The 15,524-nt window shown below is 60.9% G+C and overlaps 1 protein-coding gene across 1 annotated transcript; it reads right to left on the reverse strand.

Annotated features, from left to right (window-relative positions):
- Positions 1-1,020: 1,020 nt before the first annotated feature.
- Positions 1,021-14,141, reverse strand: GAREM2 (GRB2 associated regulator of MAPK1 subtype 2; the record flags this gene model as incomplete). Its single annotated transcript, XM_080814429.1, has 6 exons — positions 1,021-2,035; positions 2,531-2,700; positions 3,626-4,663; positions 5,370-5,500; positions 11,001-11,141; positions 14,030-14,141. 6 exons carry the CDS (start codon positions 14,139-14,141, stop codon positions 1,021-1,023), a joined length of 2,607 nt encoding a protein of 868 aa, XP_080670555.1.
- Between the last annotated feature and the right edge of the window lie 1,383 nt (positions 14,142-15,524).

Raw genomic sequence — 15,524 nt, forward strand, 5'->3', positions numbered from 1 at the left:
CACAGCGGCCAGCCTGCTCCGGGTGCCAGCAGATTGCCGTGCCCGGATCCAGGCCCCAGAGATCTGACAGGCACAGGCACAAGCACAGGAGGCCTGGGCTCCAGGAGCAGGGAGAAAGCCGGTTTTCCCAAACCACGGTGCCTCTCTCTTTCCCAACCATCCCACCTGTGCCAGTGACAGACCAGAGAAGGACACCAGGTGTTTTCTGGAGTCCAATGAAGGGGGCAGGAGCCCGGCAGAAGCGGGAGTGCTTCGAGGCCACTTGCCGCTACAATCCAGGAGCAGCTGACCTCAATCTACCCGCTTCTCCATGGAATGAGAACCTCAGACGGGACCCAACCCGCAGGATGGAAGGCAGCAGCGGGGGCGCTAGAGACGTCTGGAACATCAGCCTCCCTAGCTAGGTGAGCGGGTCAGCGGCAGAGCTGTGCTCTTCCAGAGCCCTCCCCCGCCAACCAGCGCCCTGAGCCAGAGCCTTGAGGCACAGCGGCACAGGCTTGACACACCTGCGCTCGGGGCCAGGGCCCGAGTTCATACAAGGGGAAAGGAAGGGCCCCCAGACTCTGGGGCGGCCAAGGCCAAAAGCCCACAAGCACGGGGTGGGGGGGCACTTGGGGAATTTGTGCTTAAATGATGGCCCGTCTGCCCTTGTCTCTAACCTGAACCTACAAGCTTGAGAAGTGCAAGACGTCTGATGCTCTCCACAAGGACGGGGGAGGATGTCAGGTCACCATGCCGGCCAGCTTTTGACACCCTCCACCCCCCACCGTGGGAATCCCAGCAACGTGTCCCCGGGCCGGGGTGCACACCGGTGCCTCTCAGCACAAAGGCCAGACGTCCCCATTTCCAAGTGTGTCTCCCCTGGATTTACTCAGAGGGGCCGCCTGGCTGCCTCAGTCTTGGCACAGATTCTCCTTGTAGGAGGACCTGCTCTGGGCCCACTGTCCCCCCGCGGACCCATGGCTAACCCCCGTGGCCTCCACGCCAGCGTCCCAGCTGTGCAGCCGTGAGCTGGGAACCTCAGATCTTGGGCCGCCAGCCTTTGATGAACTGCATGATCTTCTTGACCTGCAGCTTCGTGAGATGGAAGTCATCGGCCAGGATGTCCTCACTGAGCTGCACAAAGATGCTGCCATCAATGCGTTCTCGGGCAAAGAAGCTCACCACGTCCTCTGAGAGACCGATGAAACGCAGACTTCGAGAGACTTCTTCCAGGGAGAGCGCAGACAGGTCAGCAGGGGGCTGCCAGGAGGAGGCATCCCGGCCTCCCCAGCCTGCAGCCCCCTCCCGGGGACTAGCAGGAGGCCCTTCCAGGCGCCCCTGGGTCAGAAGGAGCCGTGTTCCGCCTGCCTCAGGCCCCTGCAGGCCCACCGGTGACAGCGGGGTGGGGACCTGCCGCAGCACCAAACCTTCTGGTTCAAAGGCCTTGGGGGGTCCAAGTGGCGAAAGGCAGGGAGCCCCCACCGCTCTGGGCTCCTGACAGCGCAACAGCTCGGGCTCTGGAGAACTGCCCTGGCGCAGCTCAAAGGGATCAAAGGGCTCCAGGGCTGGCTCCTGCCACTCAGAGGAAGAGGACGACGAGGTGGGGCACGAGGGGGGAGCAGCTGAATAGGCCTGGCCTGGGGAGCCTGGGCCTGGAGAAAAGGCAGGGCTGGAGGTAGCCAGGGGACCCGAGTTGGTGGTGGGCCCAGAAGAGGAGGCCGCTGAAGGGCCTGAGGAGTAGACAGGCCCCGAAAAGGGGTTGAGAGCTCCGAATGGAGCGAAGCGTTTCTGGGGGTGAGAGGGCTTGAGCAGAGGCGGGCAGCTGTGGTACGCCTGAACGGGGGTGTCAGTCCCCAGGAGGGACGTAGCTCGACTGCTCAGAGGCTCTGCGAGGGCCCGGGCGGCCTGGCTGGGCTGCGTGGTCGAGGGCAGGGGTCCCGGGGGTGGGCGGCTGGAGGACTCGCCCGCCTTGCAGTCTCCCCAGGTGCACGGGTAGCAATAAAGGGAGTAGGCGTCCGGGGACGGAGAGCCGCTGCCACTGCGGGAACCTGTCCTGTGGGCGGAGAGCGAGACACATACAGAAAGGTAAGCCGGTGCAAGAGGGAAACGCCACAGGCTCCTAGGACACAGCAAACCACTCTGCCAGGCCAGGGCCTGCCCCTCGGATCTCAGGAATGCCTGCTCGCGCCCCAGCCCAAGGCCCGAGACGCCCCCCGCCCCCCCGGGACTGCCCGTGTCTGTCTTCCAGCCTCTCCCACCCCAGGAAAGATTAAACTAAACTGAATTACATAAACACTTTAATAGAGCAAGGAGCAGTCCCTGTGGCCGATCCCAGGCTGGAGGGAACCCGAGCAGGGCTCCCACCCACTCGCCAGCACTCAGGAAAGGAACAAGCTGAAGCAGGAAGGTGGAAAGCAAGGCTGCGGCCCATCCGCTCTGAACGGCAGGCCTAGACTCTTCCTCCCTTGGCCCTGGCTCCCCTCCCCGGCCCTTCCCCTCCTCAGTCCCCCTCAGGAGGACCCAGCACCAAGAGAAGGCAGGGGCTCACCCATCCTGGAGGCCAGATGAGTAGTAGGAGAGGCTGGAGCTAGGTGAGTGGACAGGCTGCAGCTTGGGGAACCGCGGGGGCACCGGGGGGCTGCCCGAGAGCCGGCTGCTGCCATTGCCGCCCCGGGGAGGCACAGGGGGGGCATTGAGCAGGCGGCATTCCTCCTTAACCTGCAAGCAGAAGGCCATGACTCCAGACCCTGTCCCAAGCAGTGGACCCTCCTAATCCTCCCTTTCCCAAGCAGCTGGGCGAGGGAGGAGGGTGTCTGGGCCTGACACTTTGCCACGAGACTGCCTTTGCCTTACCTCCAACTACTCGCCCCGCTCCCCACCCCTGGTAGCCTCTCCAGCCTGTGTCACTCTGAGAGGGCCCACATACACCATCTCCCACGGCCTTGGAAATCCATCGTGAATGTAAGAGAATACAGAAGTAGATCAAAACAGGTAAGTCAACCTAGTCCCTTAAGGAAAAGGAAAGTGGTATTGATGGGGAGAAGAAAGGGAAGGACAAGTATCTGCCATCTGTACCCCTTCTTTATAGGTCAAATACTCAAAGTGGACTCTCAGGGCTGTTAAAAGCTATAGTCCATTTCTGTGGACAAGTATGGTTGGGAAATTCTGCGTTAGGCATAAACAGGTTTCCTTGGTGCAGGACTTCTCAGAGCCTTTAATAAACCAATGTTTTGTGGCTCCAAAGTGAGGAGGGGGTGAGCTAGGAATCATCACTACATATTTCTAGATTTATTCCATCATGGGACCTTCTTTTCACTGGGCAACTTAAAGGACTCTTGTTCTGTGGGACCTTCAGGGCCCATCCCAAATTCTTTCAAGCTAGAGACCTACTAGCATCTTTGTCTCCAGAATTTCCAGTGACACCGTCTCTAGCACCCTTTACTACAAATATGCTCCTATGTCTTTCCCCTTGTTCTTCTCCCCTTCTCCTGCCCACCCCCCATCCCATCACACACTCCAGGGGCTGGAGCCTGGGGCTCAGGAGAACTTGCCTCTGGCTGGCCACCTCTGTCCCCCGAGGAGAGCGAGCCCCCAGCTCGGCTCCTTGCCTCCCACCCTTCCTGCCTACATCGCGGCCACTCACCGCCTCAGACTTGGGGGGGACGGGAGGCGGCGGTGCCTCAGGCTCCAGGCGGGACGGCCCGGGGGCCACGAAGGAGATAAGGTCGGGCCCCGGGGGCGGCCGGGCCCGGCCCTCGGCAAGGCCCTCGGCCGCCTGGTGCGTCCACAGCTCCTCGTAGGGGATCTCCGCGGGCGGTGCGGCGGGATCCGGGGCTCCGGCCCAGTCCGGGCTCACGTACTCCTGGTCGCTGTCGCCGGACGGGCCGGGGGCGCGCGCGAGGGCGAGGGCGCGTGGGGGCGCGGGCAGGCAGAGGCGCGCGCGGCGCGGGCTGGCGCAGTCGTCGGCGAGTTCGGCGGGGGCCTCGCGCACGGCCGTGGAGTACTCGTCGGGGTCGAAGCGCTCGCGGCAGTAGGAGGCGCTGTCGCGCACCAGGCGCTCCACGCGCGGGTCCCCGGCCAGCAGGCCCTGCGGCAGCGCGAAGCGCGGCGTGTCGGTGAGCAGCAGGAAGTGCAGCGGCGCCGGGCCCTCGCGGCGCAGCGCCAGCCCCAGGACCACGGTCTTGGAGATGATGCTGACCAGCTTGTAGCAGTGGCCCTCCCGCACCGGGTGCAGGTCGTAGGGGTTGCGCGGCGGCCGGCTGGGCACCAGCACGTTCACCGGAAGCCGCACGCGCTCGATGATGGCGCGCACCGTGTGCTCGCCCTCCTGCATCTGCAGCTCCAGCGGGCTGCGCGTGCTGAAGCGGCCCTGGCACTGGAAGGGCAGGCTCAGGCTCTCGTTGGTGCGGTGGTTCATGCAGATGAGGCAGGGCATCTTGCCCTTGATGGCCCTGGTGCTGCCGCCCGTGGCCCCCACGCCCCCGGGGCCGCCGCCGCCGCCGCCCACCCCGGCCAGCGCCCCTGCCCGGCCCAGCTTGCGCAGCAGCGTGGTGAAGCGCGAGCGCTCCTTGGTGGTCTTGGCGCACAGGATCTCCGCCTGACCCATGAGGGTGAGCTCGTCGCCCGCGTGCAGCGTGAAGTTGTACACCTCGCTGTCCTCGCTGAATTCGCCCGACACCACCTGCAGAGCCCAGAGACGCAGGGAGGCCTTAGCCAGAGCCCCAGGGAAAGCCGCCCTTTGCGGAGCCAGCATTCTCCGGGCTGAAACCTGATCAAGACCGCTGGACTGGGGGGTCGGGGACGCGCCTTCCCTCCTGGAGAGGCCCCAGAGCAGCTGTGCAGCCTTGAATGAGCTACCTCTGGAGCCTTCACTGCCTCCCGTAGTAATTCTCACTTGAAAGGACTGCTGTATGTAAAGTGACATACTGGGAAAATACCCAATAAATGAGAACTTGTATTATCGTTATCTTTACAATTTGGGCAGTAATAATGCTCCATCCACTCAACAAGGCTACTGTGAAGAGAAATGAGTTGACGGATAAGGGTCGGTAAACAGTAAAGGGTGATCTGTACACAAGCGGGGGACTGTTAGTACTGTGTCCCCCTCACCCCTCCAACAACCACTACCCCTACATCAGTGGATGCTAGGACAGACTGCCCTAAAGGCCTCCAAGTCAGGTCATGATGCTTCACACACACTTATTCCTGCCTAACCCCCTTTCCAGAAAGTTCTGCAGGCCAGTGGGTCATTCACCTAGCTCTTCTGATACGGTCCCATCATGCCAAATGCCGTCAAGGAGCTGCCAGGAGCCACACTGACACCTTCCGCCTAAGGGCAACCCTCCAACCAGTGTCAGGGCACCCTGCCTGGTGTGGCAAGGACTGACCTTGACACTGAAGGTGATGGCTTCCATCACAAAGATGCGGTCAGGGAAGACGCTGGCCACCTCCTCCACGCTGCTGAAGTACCTCACTGGCTCCCGCACATCCCGGGCCTGCTCCAGGAGCTTGAACTTCCCTGCAAAGGAGAACACAGGCTGCTAGGGCAGGCCTGCCTGCTAGTCCCTTCCTGCCACAGTCATCTCAGCCAGTCCCACTGGAACTCCAGCAGGCAGGAAGGCAGCTTTGCGCTAGCAGGAGGTGGGAGATGCTGGTCGGCTGGCTCAAGGGCGAATGCGAGCACAGACTTAGCATCTAGCACCCCAGGGAGGGCTTGTGGGTGGGTGAGGAGGTTAGCAGCTGCCCGCCCAGAGAAATCCAAATGCAGAGAGGCAGCCGAGCACTTGCACACAGAGCTGGCCTCTAGCCTAGCATCACTGTGGCACTGGAAACACTGGCTTCTAGCTTTGTCCCAGTTCCACTCTGACTTGCTCTGACCCTAGACGAGTCCCTTCCCTTCTCTGAGTCCTTCTGAGGGTGCTGGAGCAGGTGATCTGGGGTCCTGTCTCTATCTGGCATCTAGGGCGTTGACCTTGGGTTGCCGAGGCATGCACACCGCGGCACTGGGCAGACCAGGGGCTCAGCCGTAGGCCTTGGAGGCCCCAGAACCACTGCTCAGGCCCCAGCTCTGTTCCCAGACCCTGCCCTGGTCCAACATCCAGCCGTACTGTCCCAGAGGCCCTCCAAGCCTGAAGTCCAGGGAGGCTTTGGCTGGCTCGGAGGAGGCCCCCAGCAGACACAGACTTTCAGAGGAGGAGGCTAATCCATGAAGCTGACAGCCTTGTGTAAACGGTCATACCTCACTGGCCACACACGTGTTACGTGCCCACCTACATGAGCACAAAGACAGGCCGTGAAACTCCCGGACATGCGGACGGATAACCTCTTCTCAGACCCTCCACAGACAGAGGGGGATCTCGGGTGAGGGGACAACAGGCCAAGGGGAGACGAGGTGGCTCTTTAGTTTCCACAGTCTTCCTGGGGGTTGCTGCCGTCACGGTCCAAGCACGTATTTGTTCTACAAACAGCTACGGAGCACCCTCTGTGTGCCAGACGTTGGGCTAGACCCGACAGAGGGTACAAACCTAGGGAATGTGACAGAGTGGGCGTGACGGTGAGCAGCCAGGGCTGGCGAGCGGGGACCTGGAACTAGAGAGCCAGAGGACCACGGACTTAGAGGCAACCTGCCTGGCAGCCCAAGGGGAGCTTGGGAATAAGAAGAGTTTTATGGAACAGACCATGCACACGGAAGAGCTGGCATGAACCAGACCAAGTCACAAGGGCAGACTGCTGCCTGATACGGGGAGTCCCTGTGGCCTGGACTTAAGGGGAAGACAGCAGGGGACGTAGCACCCACGTGATGAAAAGCTCTGAATGCCAGATTAAGACGGAAGGATTCCACTCAGGAAAAAATGAGCTCTTGGCTTTTTGGCTTTTTGCCTTTTCGCCTAAGTTCAACCCCAATGAGATCGAAGTTTTATACCTGAAGGGCACTGGTGGGGAAGTTGGGGCCACATGTGCTGGGCCCCCAAGATGGGCCCCCTGGTTCTGTCTCCAAACACGGTGAGTGGGGACTTTGCCCAGGCCAGTGGTGAGGAAGACAGTGACACTGACCATTCAGGACAGAAAGGCCCAGAATGAACTCGTGCCTCTGCTCTGATCATCAAAGTCCTCAATGAACCTCGAAGAGACAGAAGCAGAAAGACCAGAATCACAGTGGAAACATCACTTTTGAGGAGTTGTCAACATTGCCTCACAGAAGTGGCACACGTCTTTAGCCAGAGAACTCTCTGGAACCATTTAAGAGATCCTGGGATCTGCCCAGTCTGTAGGCGGCAAAGTTGATGGTTGCCACCTTTGTGACATCATAGATGGCATCAACAGGGGTGCAGAAGAATACCCCACTAATTAAGAACCAGAAAGGAAAGTATTTTGATAAAGGGTCATCTGAGCCTCCCAAAGGAAGGAAGGGAAGGAAGAAGGAAAGGAAGGAACAAAAAGAAGGAAGGAAAGAAAGAAAAGAAAGGAAGGAAAAAGAAATGAAAGCAATTATAGTGTTTTGAGCAAGGAAATGCCAAGATCCAAGTTGAGCTCTGTGAATAAAGTGGGGCAGCCGGTCACGTAAACCAGCCAGTGTCCGTGCTGCAGGGGGGCCGGGACAGCAGCTGGGGGAAGAGCGAAATCGAGCAGACCAAGAGGTCTGCAGAAGGAGGACTGGTGGTGGGTGAGGAGTAGGCAGGGGAGGAAAGGACTCGGGCCCCCAGCCCCAGCACAAATGGAGCTGGCAAAACAGACTCTTAATGCCAGACAACAAACGGACGGTTGCTGGAGGGAGGTGGGCAGGGAATGGACCAGACAGGTGACGGGGATTAAGGAGGACACCTGTCCTGAGCACCAGGGGTTGTATGTAAGCGATGAATCCCTAAATACTACGCCTGAAATGAACATTACACTGTATGTAAACTGAAATTTAAGTCACGACTTGAAACTACAAGAAAGAAAAAGAAAGGAAAAAAAAAAAAAAACCAGAGCTGGCAGAGCCGCTAACTGAAACTGGGGAACCCGGAAGCGACATGTTGTGGGGCGGAGCCAGTCCTGGGACCAAGGGAGGCCCTCCAGGGGTATTGGGGGGTGCGGTGAGCATTCCGGGGCAGGGCTTGGGGACTCCCGGTCAGAAGTACAGACTGAAGGTCACCAGCCCAAGGGAGGAGGGAAGACGGCTCAAAGAGGATGAGCAGAGATCTTAACCCCCTGGGAACCCTCTTCGCAGAAAAATGCCCACAGCTGTACTCCTGGCACAAACACAAACACCATTCTGTATACAGTGTGGGGGATCCTGGATTCCCCCAAACCCAGCTGGAATCCCAGACTGAGGACCCCCCACCCAACCTCCCCAGTGCTGGGTAGGAAGCACAGTGGGCCAAGGACGGAGTCCATGAGCATCGAGAAGCAGGAAAGGAGGGAGATCGAAGAAAGAGAAGGGCGAGTGCCCAGGAGAAAGCTGGGAAGGGAGTCCTGCCCTAACTATTCTGAGAGCCTCCTAAGATGTGCCACAGCCCTTGAGGGCAGCAGGGGTGCCGTGGGGACCGGCCTGGCAAAGAAGGTCAGGGGTCGGGTGGTGGGAGTTGGGGGAGTGCTGCCCCTCCCTCACTGGGACTTCATCCCCCCCCACACACACACAAGCCCCCCCACCCCAAGCAGCCATGTGGGGCCAAATGCCCACTGCCCCCTGTGGCGAGAGCTGGAGCCAAGTCAGGGCTGCAGCCGGGGGAGGATGTGGCTGGTGGATCGATGTAACCATGGTAGCCAGCACCCCCCCCACCCCCCACCGCAGCCTGGGCCCGGCACCGGTCATTACTGCAGGAGGAAGGAAGGAAGGGAGCCCTCCCGGGACTCAGGCGTTAGCCCCTGGAAGCCTTTACTCCCTCTGCAGCTTCCTCTCCAGCCTTCCCCAGCCTGAGACGCCCCGCCCCGCCCTTTGCAGGCCCTGCAGGCCCAGGGACCTGGCCCCTATCCACCCCCCCACCCCGAAAGCCTGCCCCTGCTCCCTGCCCTCCCCTCCTAGAACACAAGCATGCTGCTGCTCAGCATCCCATCCAGCCCAAAGGAGCCCTGCTCGTCTCCCCATCCTCCCAGCACCCGAGCCTGGCAGCCATTCCCTCAAGAATGATGGGTAAATGCACACACTTGGGGGCGGACAGACCTGGTTGTGTCCCATCCCTGGCACCAACCAGCTGTGTGACCTTAGGCAAACAATTTAATCTCTGTAGGCTTCAGTTTTCCCATCTGTGAAATGGAAGCATAAGGCTTAGCTCCCAGAGTGCTGACCAGAGCCACCCAGCTTCGAAGTGGGGGCTACCTCAGAGCAGCCAGGTTCCCCCTGACTCCCCCCATGCTGGGCTGCGCTCCCCTCCCTGCCACCACCACCCCCCCCCCGCGCCCCTCCCAGGTCCGCAGCCACTGCCCCAGCCCAGCCCATTATTAATTCATTAGGAGGAACTGGGCTGTGCACTCAGCTTCCTCATTACTCCGCCTGCTCCTGAGGGGCCTGGCCTCCCCTCCCCCACTGAGCCACCCACTGGAAAGATGCTGATGGCGTTGTGCCTCTCCTACAGGCCAGCTGTCACCCCATGACCACACCGTCCACGTGCTCTCAGAAGCACCAAAGGACATAGGGGAAGGGCTAGAAGCCTCCCACACTAGAAGCCTCTTCCCCAGGAGGCTGTGCCTTGGTTTCCCGGCTTTTTAATCACAGGACAGTAAAGTCACTCTTTTGATAGTGAGGGCTTTTTCCAATTTTTGTTTTTTCTCTCAAGAAGACGACTGGGGACCTCTTCCTAAACAAATACCAGACAGATCCCTAGCCTAGGAAGTTTCTAGCTTCTAAGCAGGCCTTCTCAAGGGCTCAGGACAGAACCCCAGGTCAGAAAGACACTTGAGAGAGTTTTCTCATCTTTTAAATGGGATGTGAGGGCTCTGAGGGTTACCAACTTCTCAGGGTTGTTGTAAAGAGCAGAAGCCTTTGTCTTAGTCCTATCTCCCTGGTTCAGGAGACCCAGGAAGGGCTGGGGGTGGGGGGGCAAGCTCCTGGAGCCTCATGTGAGTTTAAAATGGAATAAGACTTTCTCACAGGGTGACTGTGAGGATAAAATGAGGAAATGCTCAGCTCAGTGTCTGGAAGGCAGCCATGGGTTTAACACACAGGATCTGTGAGATCGTGGGCTCCCACAGGGGCGTCGCTGGGAGGGAGCCAGATTCCCATCCTTCCCACCCAGGTGATGATGACCCTGCATTGCCAGGGTGGTGCAAGTAAGCACCAGCCCAGGAGAGAATCTCCCTGGGTTCTAGCCCACACTCTGCTGCCCGCTAGCCAGGTGACCCTGGGCAAGTCACTTCCCTCTTAAACCCTCCGTTTAATCATGTGTAAAATACAAGGGTGATGCTTTCCTTTTCCAGCAGAATCCTTTTTTCAAACAAGATCTGGTGGAGGATATCAATATCATACATATAAAAGACAAAAGTAGTTCATGAGCATAATCTTATTTAAAAGCCTAAAATTTTAACACTTATAAAGTCAATCAATGAAAGCAATGAATTTAACACAAAAATTGGGAAGATCAGGATTACAGTGGCCAGAGGCAGCAGATAATCAGCCCAGGCATCCCTTCGTTTCTGAAGCACTTTGGTTACACGCTACTGAGAAGATCCTGGCCATGTTCTCTCCAAGGGTCTGTACAAAAGAGACTTAATGAGGCGCCTCGGGGTACACACCCCACACTGGGGTTAAGATTTGATTCGCAGCAATTTGAGAGTGTGGGTATTTTTTTAATGAGTCATTTAAAATCTATTTTCAAATAAAATGTGACTCAAAGGTTTGCAACAAGAAAACCAGGACTCCCCAGAGCAGTATGAAAACTACTGGACCCTAACCCTAACTGCCCTGTTCCAGCCGGGCCCTCGCTCTGCCCTGTGACTCTAAGCAAAGGGTGATCACCAACAGCTTCTCCCAAGCCCCACCCCCTACCCTCCTGCCTCCACCCCCCAGTGGCTCTAGGTCATCTGTCCCTGGCTGGGCACACCTGGGTACTGCAGGGGGATGTCAATCTTGGGTCCGATGACGTAGTGGCCCTCCTCCAGGGTATGGGCTGTCACGGTTGTCCACTGGCGGCAGGAGTGAATGAGCAGGATATCTCTCTCACTGACACCCTCGGCATACTCCCCTGGGAGACAAGGGGCGAAGAGGAAAGAAAGGTAAAGCCAATATCAGGAAGGGCAGAGAGAGTAAGGAGCCGGACTTCTTCCTAAAGACCCTGACTGGGGACAGCTCCCCGTGATCCTGTCTAGGTCAATGCTCAGGGGACAGGCAGTTTGCCAGCTGTGGCCTCAGGGCTATGAGTCATGCCCCGTCTCCCAGGGCCCCCAGCTCCGTCTCCTGACAGGGCCCCAGCAATCAACCCAGCCATAGTCCTCAGTCCTTCACCAGCTGTCCCAGGGCCAGAGCTGCATGGGGCCCTGGGGAGGGGGGAAGTGGGAGGAGCCCCTCCCAGCAGATGAGCCAGCCCTGCCCTCCAGGAGCACTTAGACCTGTGAGGAACTGAGAAAACAGACCACCTTTGATGTTGAGTGAGGGTGTCTGGGCAGTCCCAGAGGGGAGCAGCAAACTAGCTGGGGGCAGAGTGGGGACTTACGGAGCAGCAGACACTAGAGCTGGCCCACCGGCCCACCAGCAGGATTCTCAGCCCCCTAGTCAGTGCCCAAGCCAGGTGAGGAGGGCCTTGTTGGAAGCACAGACGGGGCTGAGACAGGGCTGTCTGCTGTGGATCCCAGCTGAGGGCTCCCCCAGAGCCATACATCACTCGAGTCAGAGGAAGAGCAGGGCTTAGAGGAAGGGATTCCTGCCTCTCCCATGGGCAGCCCCTTTTCACCCACGGCCCCAGGAGCCTCCTACACTCAGGGGACCTCAAAGGAGAGAGAGGAGAGTCTCAGATACCTGCTAGCCCCTCTCACAGAGGCTGTTTCTTGACTCTCCCTTTGTCAGCCCTTCACCCTCCCAGGCTCTGGAACACAGTGATGAGGTTGGGGTGGGGGTGTACTTCGAGGGGGGACCTAGTTCTGGGGAGAGCTGCACTGGGGCAGAGGTGTTGGGAGGGGCCTGGGCCCAGGAGGCTCCAATCCCAGCAACGGTTTCCAGGGGAGCCGGAGGGGCTGGCCCAGCTTCCAGGAGGCCCGTGGAGCGGTCTCCTGGCTGCAGCTGGTGGGCAGAGAGGGGGTGGGGGATGCTTCCTTCCCAGCCTTCTCAGACACAACTTACTAAACTGCTGCCACCCAATCAAATGGGAAGTGGTTGATCCTGATGCCAGAGGGCTCCATGACGGGGGTGGGGGAGGGGGGTGGAACGGAGGATGTGTTCAGGTCCTTGGGGGAGGGCCTGGCTCCCATTGTGTTGGTGGGTGTCTGAGCCTTCCTCCCCAACCCCTCCCCTCCTGGGGCAGAGAAAGCTCTCCTAAGCCCCAGCCGCCCCCAACCCCCTTCCACAGGGACACGGGCCACAGCCACACAGGGCACACACCAGCAGCCACGGGTCATGGTCCCCAACAGTAGAGCCAGCACAGCCGTCACCCCACTGACACAACACAGACCCACAGCCCCACGAAGGGAACTTTCCCAAATGCATAGGCATTCAAGGACCTTTAAGACTTCAAGACACACTTTTGTTCACATAGTCACACTCATGGTGACCACAACAACAGCCACCACGGTCACAGACACCCAGACCATTCACTCATCCATTGGGTAAGTCCATAATCTTTACTCAGTAGGATGTCTTCCTTCCAGGAGGCTGCAGCCCAGCCTTAGGACAATAAACTATGACAACCAGAGCACAGGACTCAAGTCAAGGGTGCCAGAGGGGTCATGGGAGTCCCAAAGAGGCCTGCCGAGACTGGGGAGCTCAGCAAAGACCCCCAGGAGGGAGTGACGCCAAAGAGGAAGCGTGCGAAGTGGCCAGGCAGAACCCAGGGCCCGCTTAGCCCATTCACAGGCAGACACATACAGCCTTGATGCTGACACGGAGGGTCTCGGGATCACGTGTCCAGGACCCAGAGAACAAGACTTTGGGCTGCTGAGCACCTCTGTCCGACAGCCCCGGCCCCGACGCCGCGGCGGAGGGCGCCCAAGAAACACGCTGATGCTCACAGTGCCTACTCCTCACGGCCGCGGGTCGGAGGAGGGGCTGCGGGCCCCATGGAGCGGAGAGAAGCCTGTGGCCGCGGGCCCCATTAGCATTCAGGGAAGCGAGTGTGCCAACGCGGGCCAAACCCCTATTCTTCTCACACACAAAACCCCCGGCCTGGCTGCCAGCCCCGGCTCCCGCCCCTCCTCCAGCCGAGCAGCTCCCCTTCCTCCAAACGGTCCCCTCATTCCGTGCAGCCTCCAGGAGTCCCCTTTCGGGCCCCCATGCAGAGTCCCATCAGCGGAGCACCCGGGCCTCTGGGAAGTGGGGCAAGACGTGGGGGAGGGCCGGGGACCCAGGGGCACGCCCGGCGGGAGGGCCAATCATTCGGGTCTCTCCCCGAGGTGGCCTGCCCGCCTGGGGCCGCACACAGCTCCCCAGGACACGAAAGGAAGGTGCAAGAAGGGACCCAAGAGGGGCCAAGCAGGGCTGGGGGCGGCGGCGGTGGGAAGACAGAGACCGAGGCCCAAGGGATGCAGGAGGATCGAGGTGAGAGGCGGGAGACAAAGGGACAGAGGGGGCGCGGCCCGGGCGGGGGGTCTGCTCTCAGCAGGGAAAAGGATGCACCGACGGGACGGGCACGGGGCCTCCGCCACGCTTCGGGTTCTATCTGGCCCAGAAAACTCTGTCCCGGCCCGGCCTCAGTGCCTGTCCCGGTTTTCTGTCCCGGTGCCCGTGCGCAGGGCCCAGGAGGCGGCGGACCCTCGGCTCTCGGGCCCCGGGTCTCCACGGAAGGCGCACCGGGAGCTGCGCGGGACCGGCGCCGGGAGCGGGAGGGCAGGGGCCACATCCTCACGGTCCCCCCTCCCCGCACCTGTCCGGAGAGTCCCCGATGTCCCCGCGGACCCCCGGCCGCCCTTCCCAGCGCCCCCGTACCTGGCCCGAGGCAGGCGAGCGTGGGCAGGCGGCAGCGGCTGACGATGAGGTCGAGCGGGAAGGCGCCCATGCTCCAGCGCAGGCCGGCCAGCCCGGCCGCCAGCTTCTCCATGGCATGGGCGCCCCCGGGGCCGCCGTCCCGGGACCCCCGACGGCCAGTCCCGCGCGGCCCGGGCTCGCGCGCCCGCCGCCACCTCCTGGGGCCGCCGCGGCGCTCCCCGCCTGGCGGCCCGGCCCGGGCTGCGGGAGTCACGTGGCCGGCCTCCCCGCGGGGCGCCTGCCCCCGCCCCCCGGCCCTCGCCCCACCCCCCCGGCCCGCGCCCGCCGCCAAGTCCCGCCTCTCCGCCCGGAGGGGGCGCGCCAGCCCCCCTCCCCGGGCGTCCAGGTGACAGCTCAGGACCGAGGACCCAGGCGGGCGCCCGGAACGAACAGGAAGACTCGCGGCGGCATCTCCGGGGCGGGGGGGCAGCCTCCTCTATCCCGCCGAGTGCGTCTGGACCCCCTTTCCTCTCCGGGAGCCGCGCCTCTCCTCGCCCCCTAGTGCCGCCGCCCACCCCGCCCCGGTCCTGCTCGGCTTCCCGAAGCTCCTGCCCGGAATAGGGCAGCTGCGCTCTCGGCCTCCCTGGCCTCCATCACCTCCAGCTTCACACGACGAGGCCGCCTCGTTAACCCCATTTTACTGACGAGCAGACTGAGGCTCAGAGAGGTCAAGTGGCAGCTCGGCTTGTACCCCGATTTGACTACAAAACCTACCGCCTTCCCCGGTACTCGCCCCCTGAGTCCCCACTAAGGGGTACTTGCGAGCTCCCAGCGCCCTGGAACCGATTCTCCCGAGTCCCATGGGCCGGGGGGCTCCAGCCCACACACAGCACGCCACGCACAACCGCTCCGGTTCTCCGCGTTTGCCGACCGAGGTTCGAGCTGGGGACCGGTGCTTCAGGCCTCGCTCTCATGGTCCTTTTTCCCATTCCCTTAAGCTGCTCTTCCTTTTCTGCTGTCCGCGCCTCCTCCTTCCGACCCCACGTGGCTCCCTCGCAGGAGCTCCTCGTGGGAAGCCCTTCCCAGAAGCCGCGCTGTCTTCAGCCGGGCGGCGCTGCGGGAGGACCCCCTTGGCCCTCCGTGTGTCTGCGGCGCCTCCTGCAGGTGAGCAGGGACCCGTGCACGCCTGCCGAGGGTCTGTGGGCCGCGGAGAAGCAGGCCTTAGCCCCTAGGCGGGTCCTTCAAGGGCTCCACGGACCCTAGTCTTCAGCCTCCCAAGCCAGGGAGAGCCCCACACGCGCGCACGCAAGCCCTCTCTTCCAGGGGACAGACCTCCCACATCGTGTGACCTGAACCCCGTGAGCGGTGGCACCAGGGAAGATAACACAACTTCGCAGTGCAAAGAGATTTCAGGTCACCTGTTCCATCTCCGTCTTTTGCAGAGGACAGCAGGGGCAACTCCAAGAGCAGAAGGGCCCAGCTCCAAGATAGCAAAGCAGGAAAGTGACTGGGAGGC

This window comes from Martes martes, assembly GCF_963455335.1.
Source record: "Martes martes genome assembly, chromosome: 9".
NCBI lineage: Eukaryota > Metazoa > Chordata > Mammalia > Carnivora > Mustelidae > Martes > Martes martes.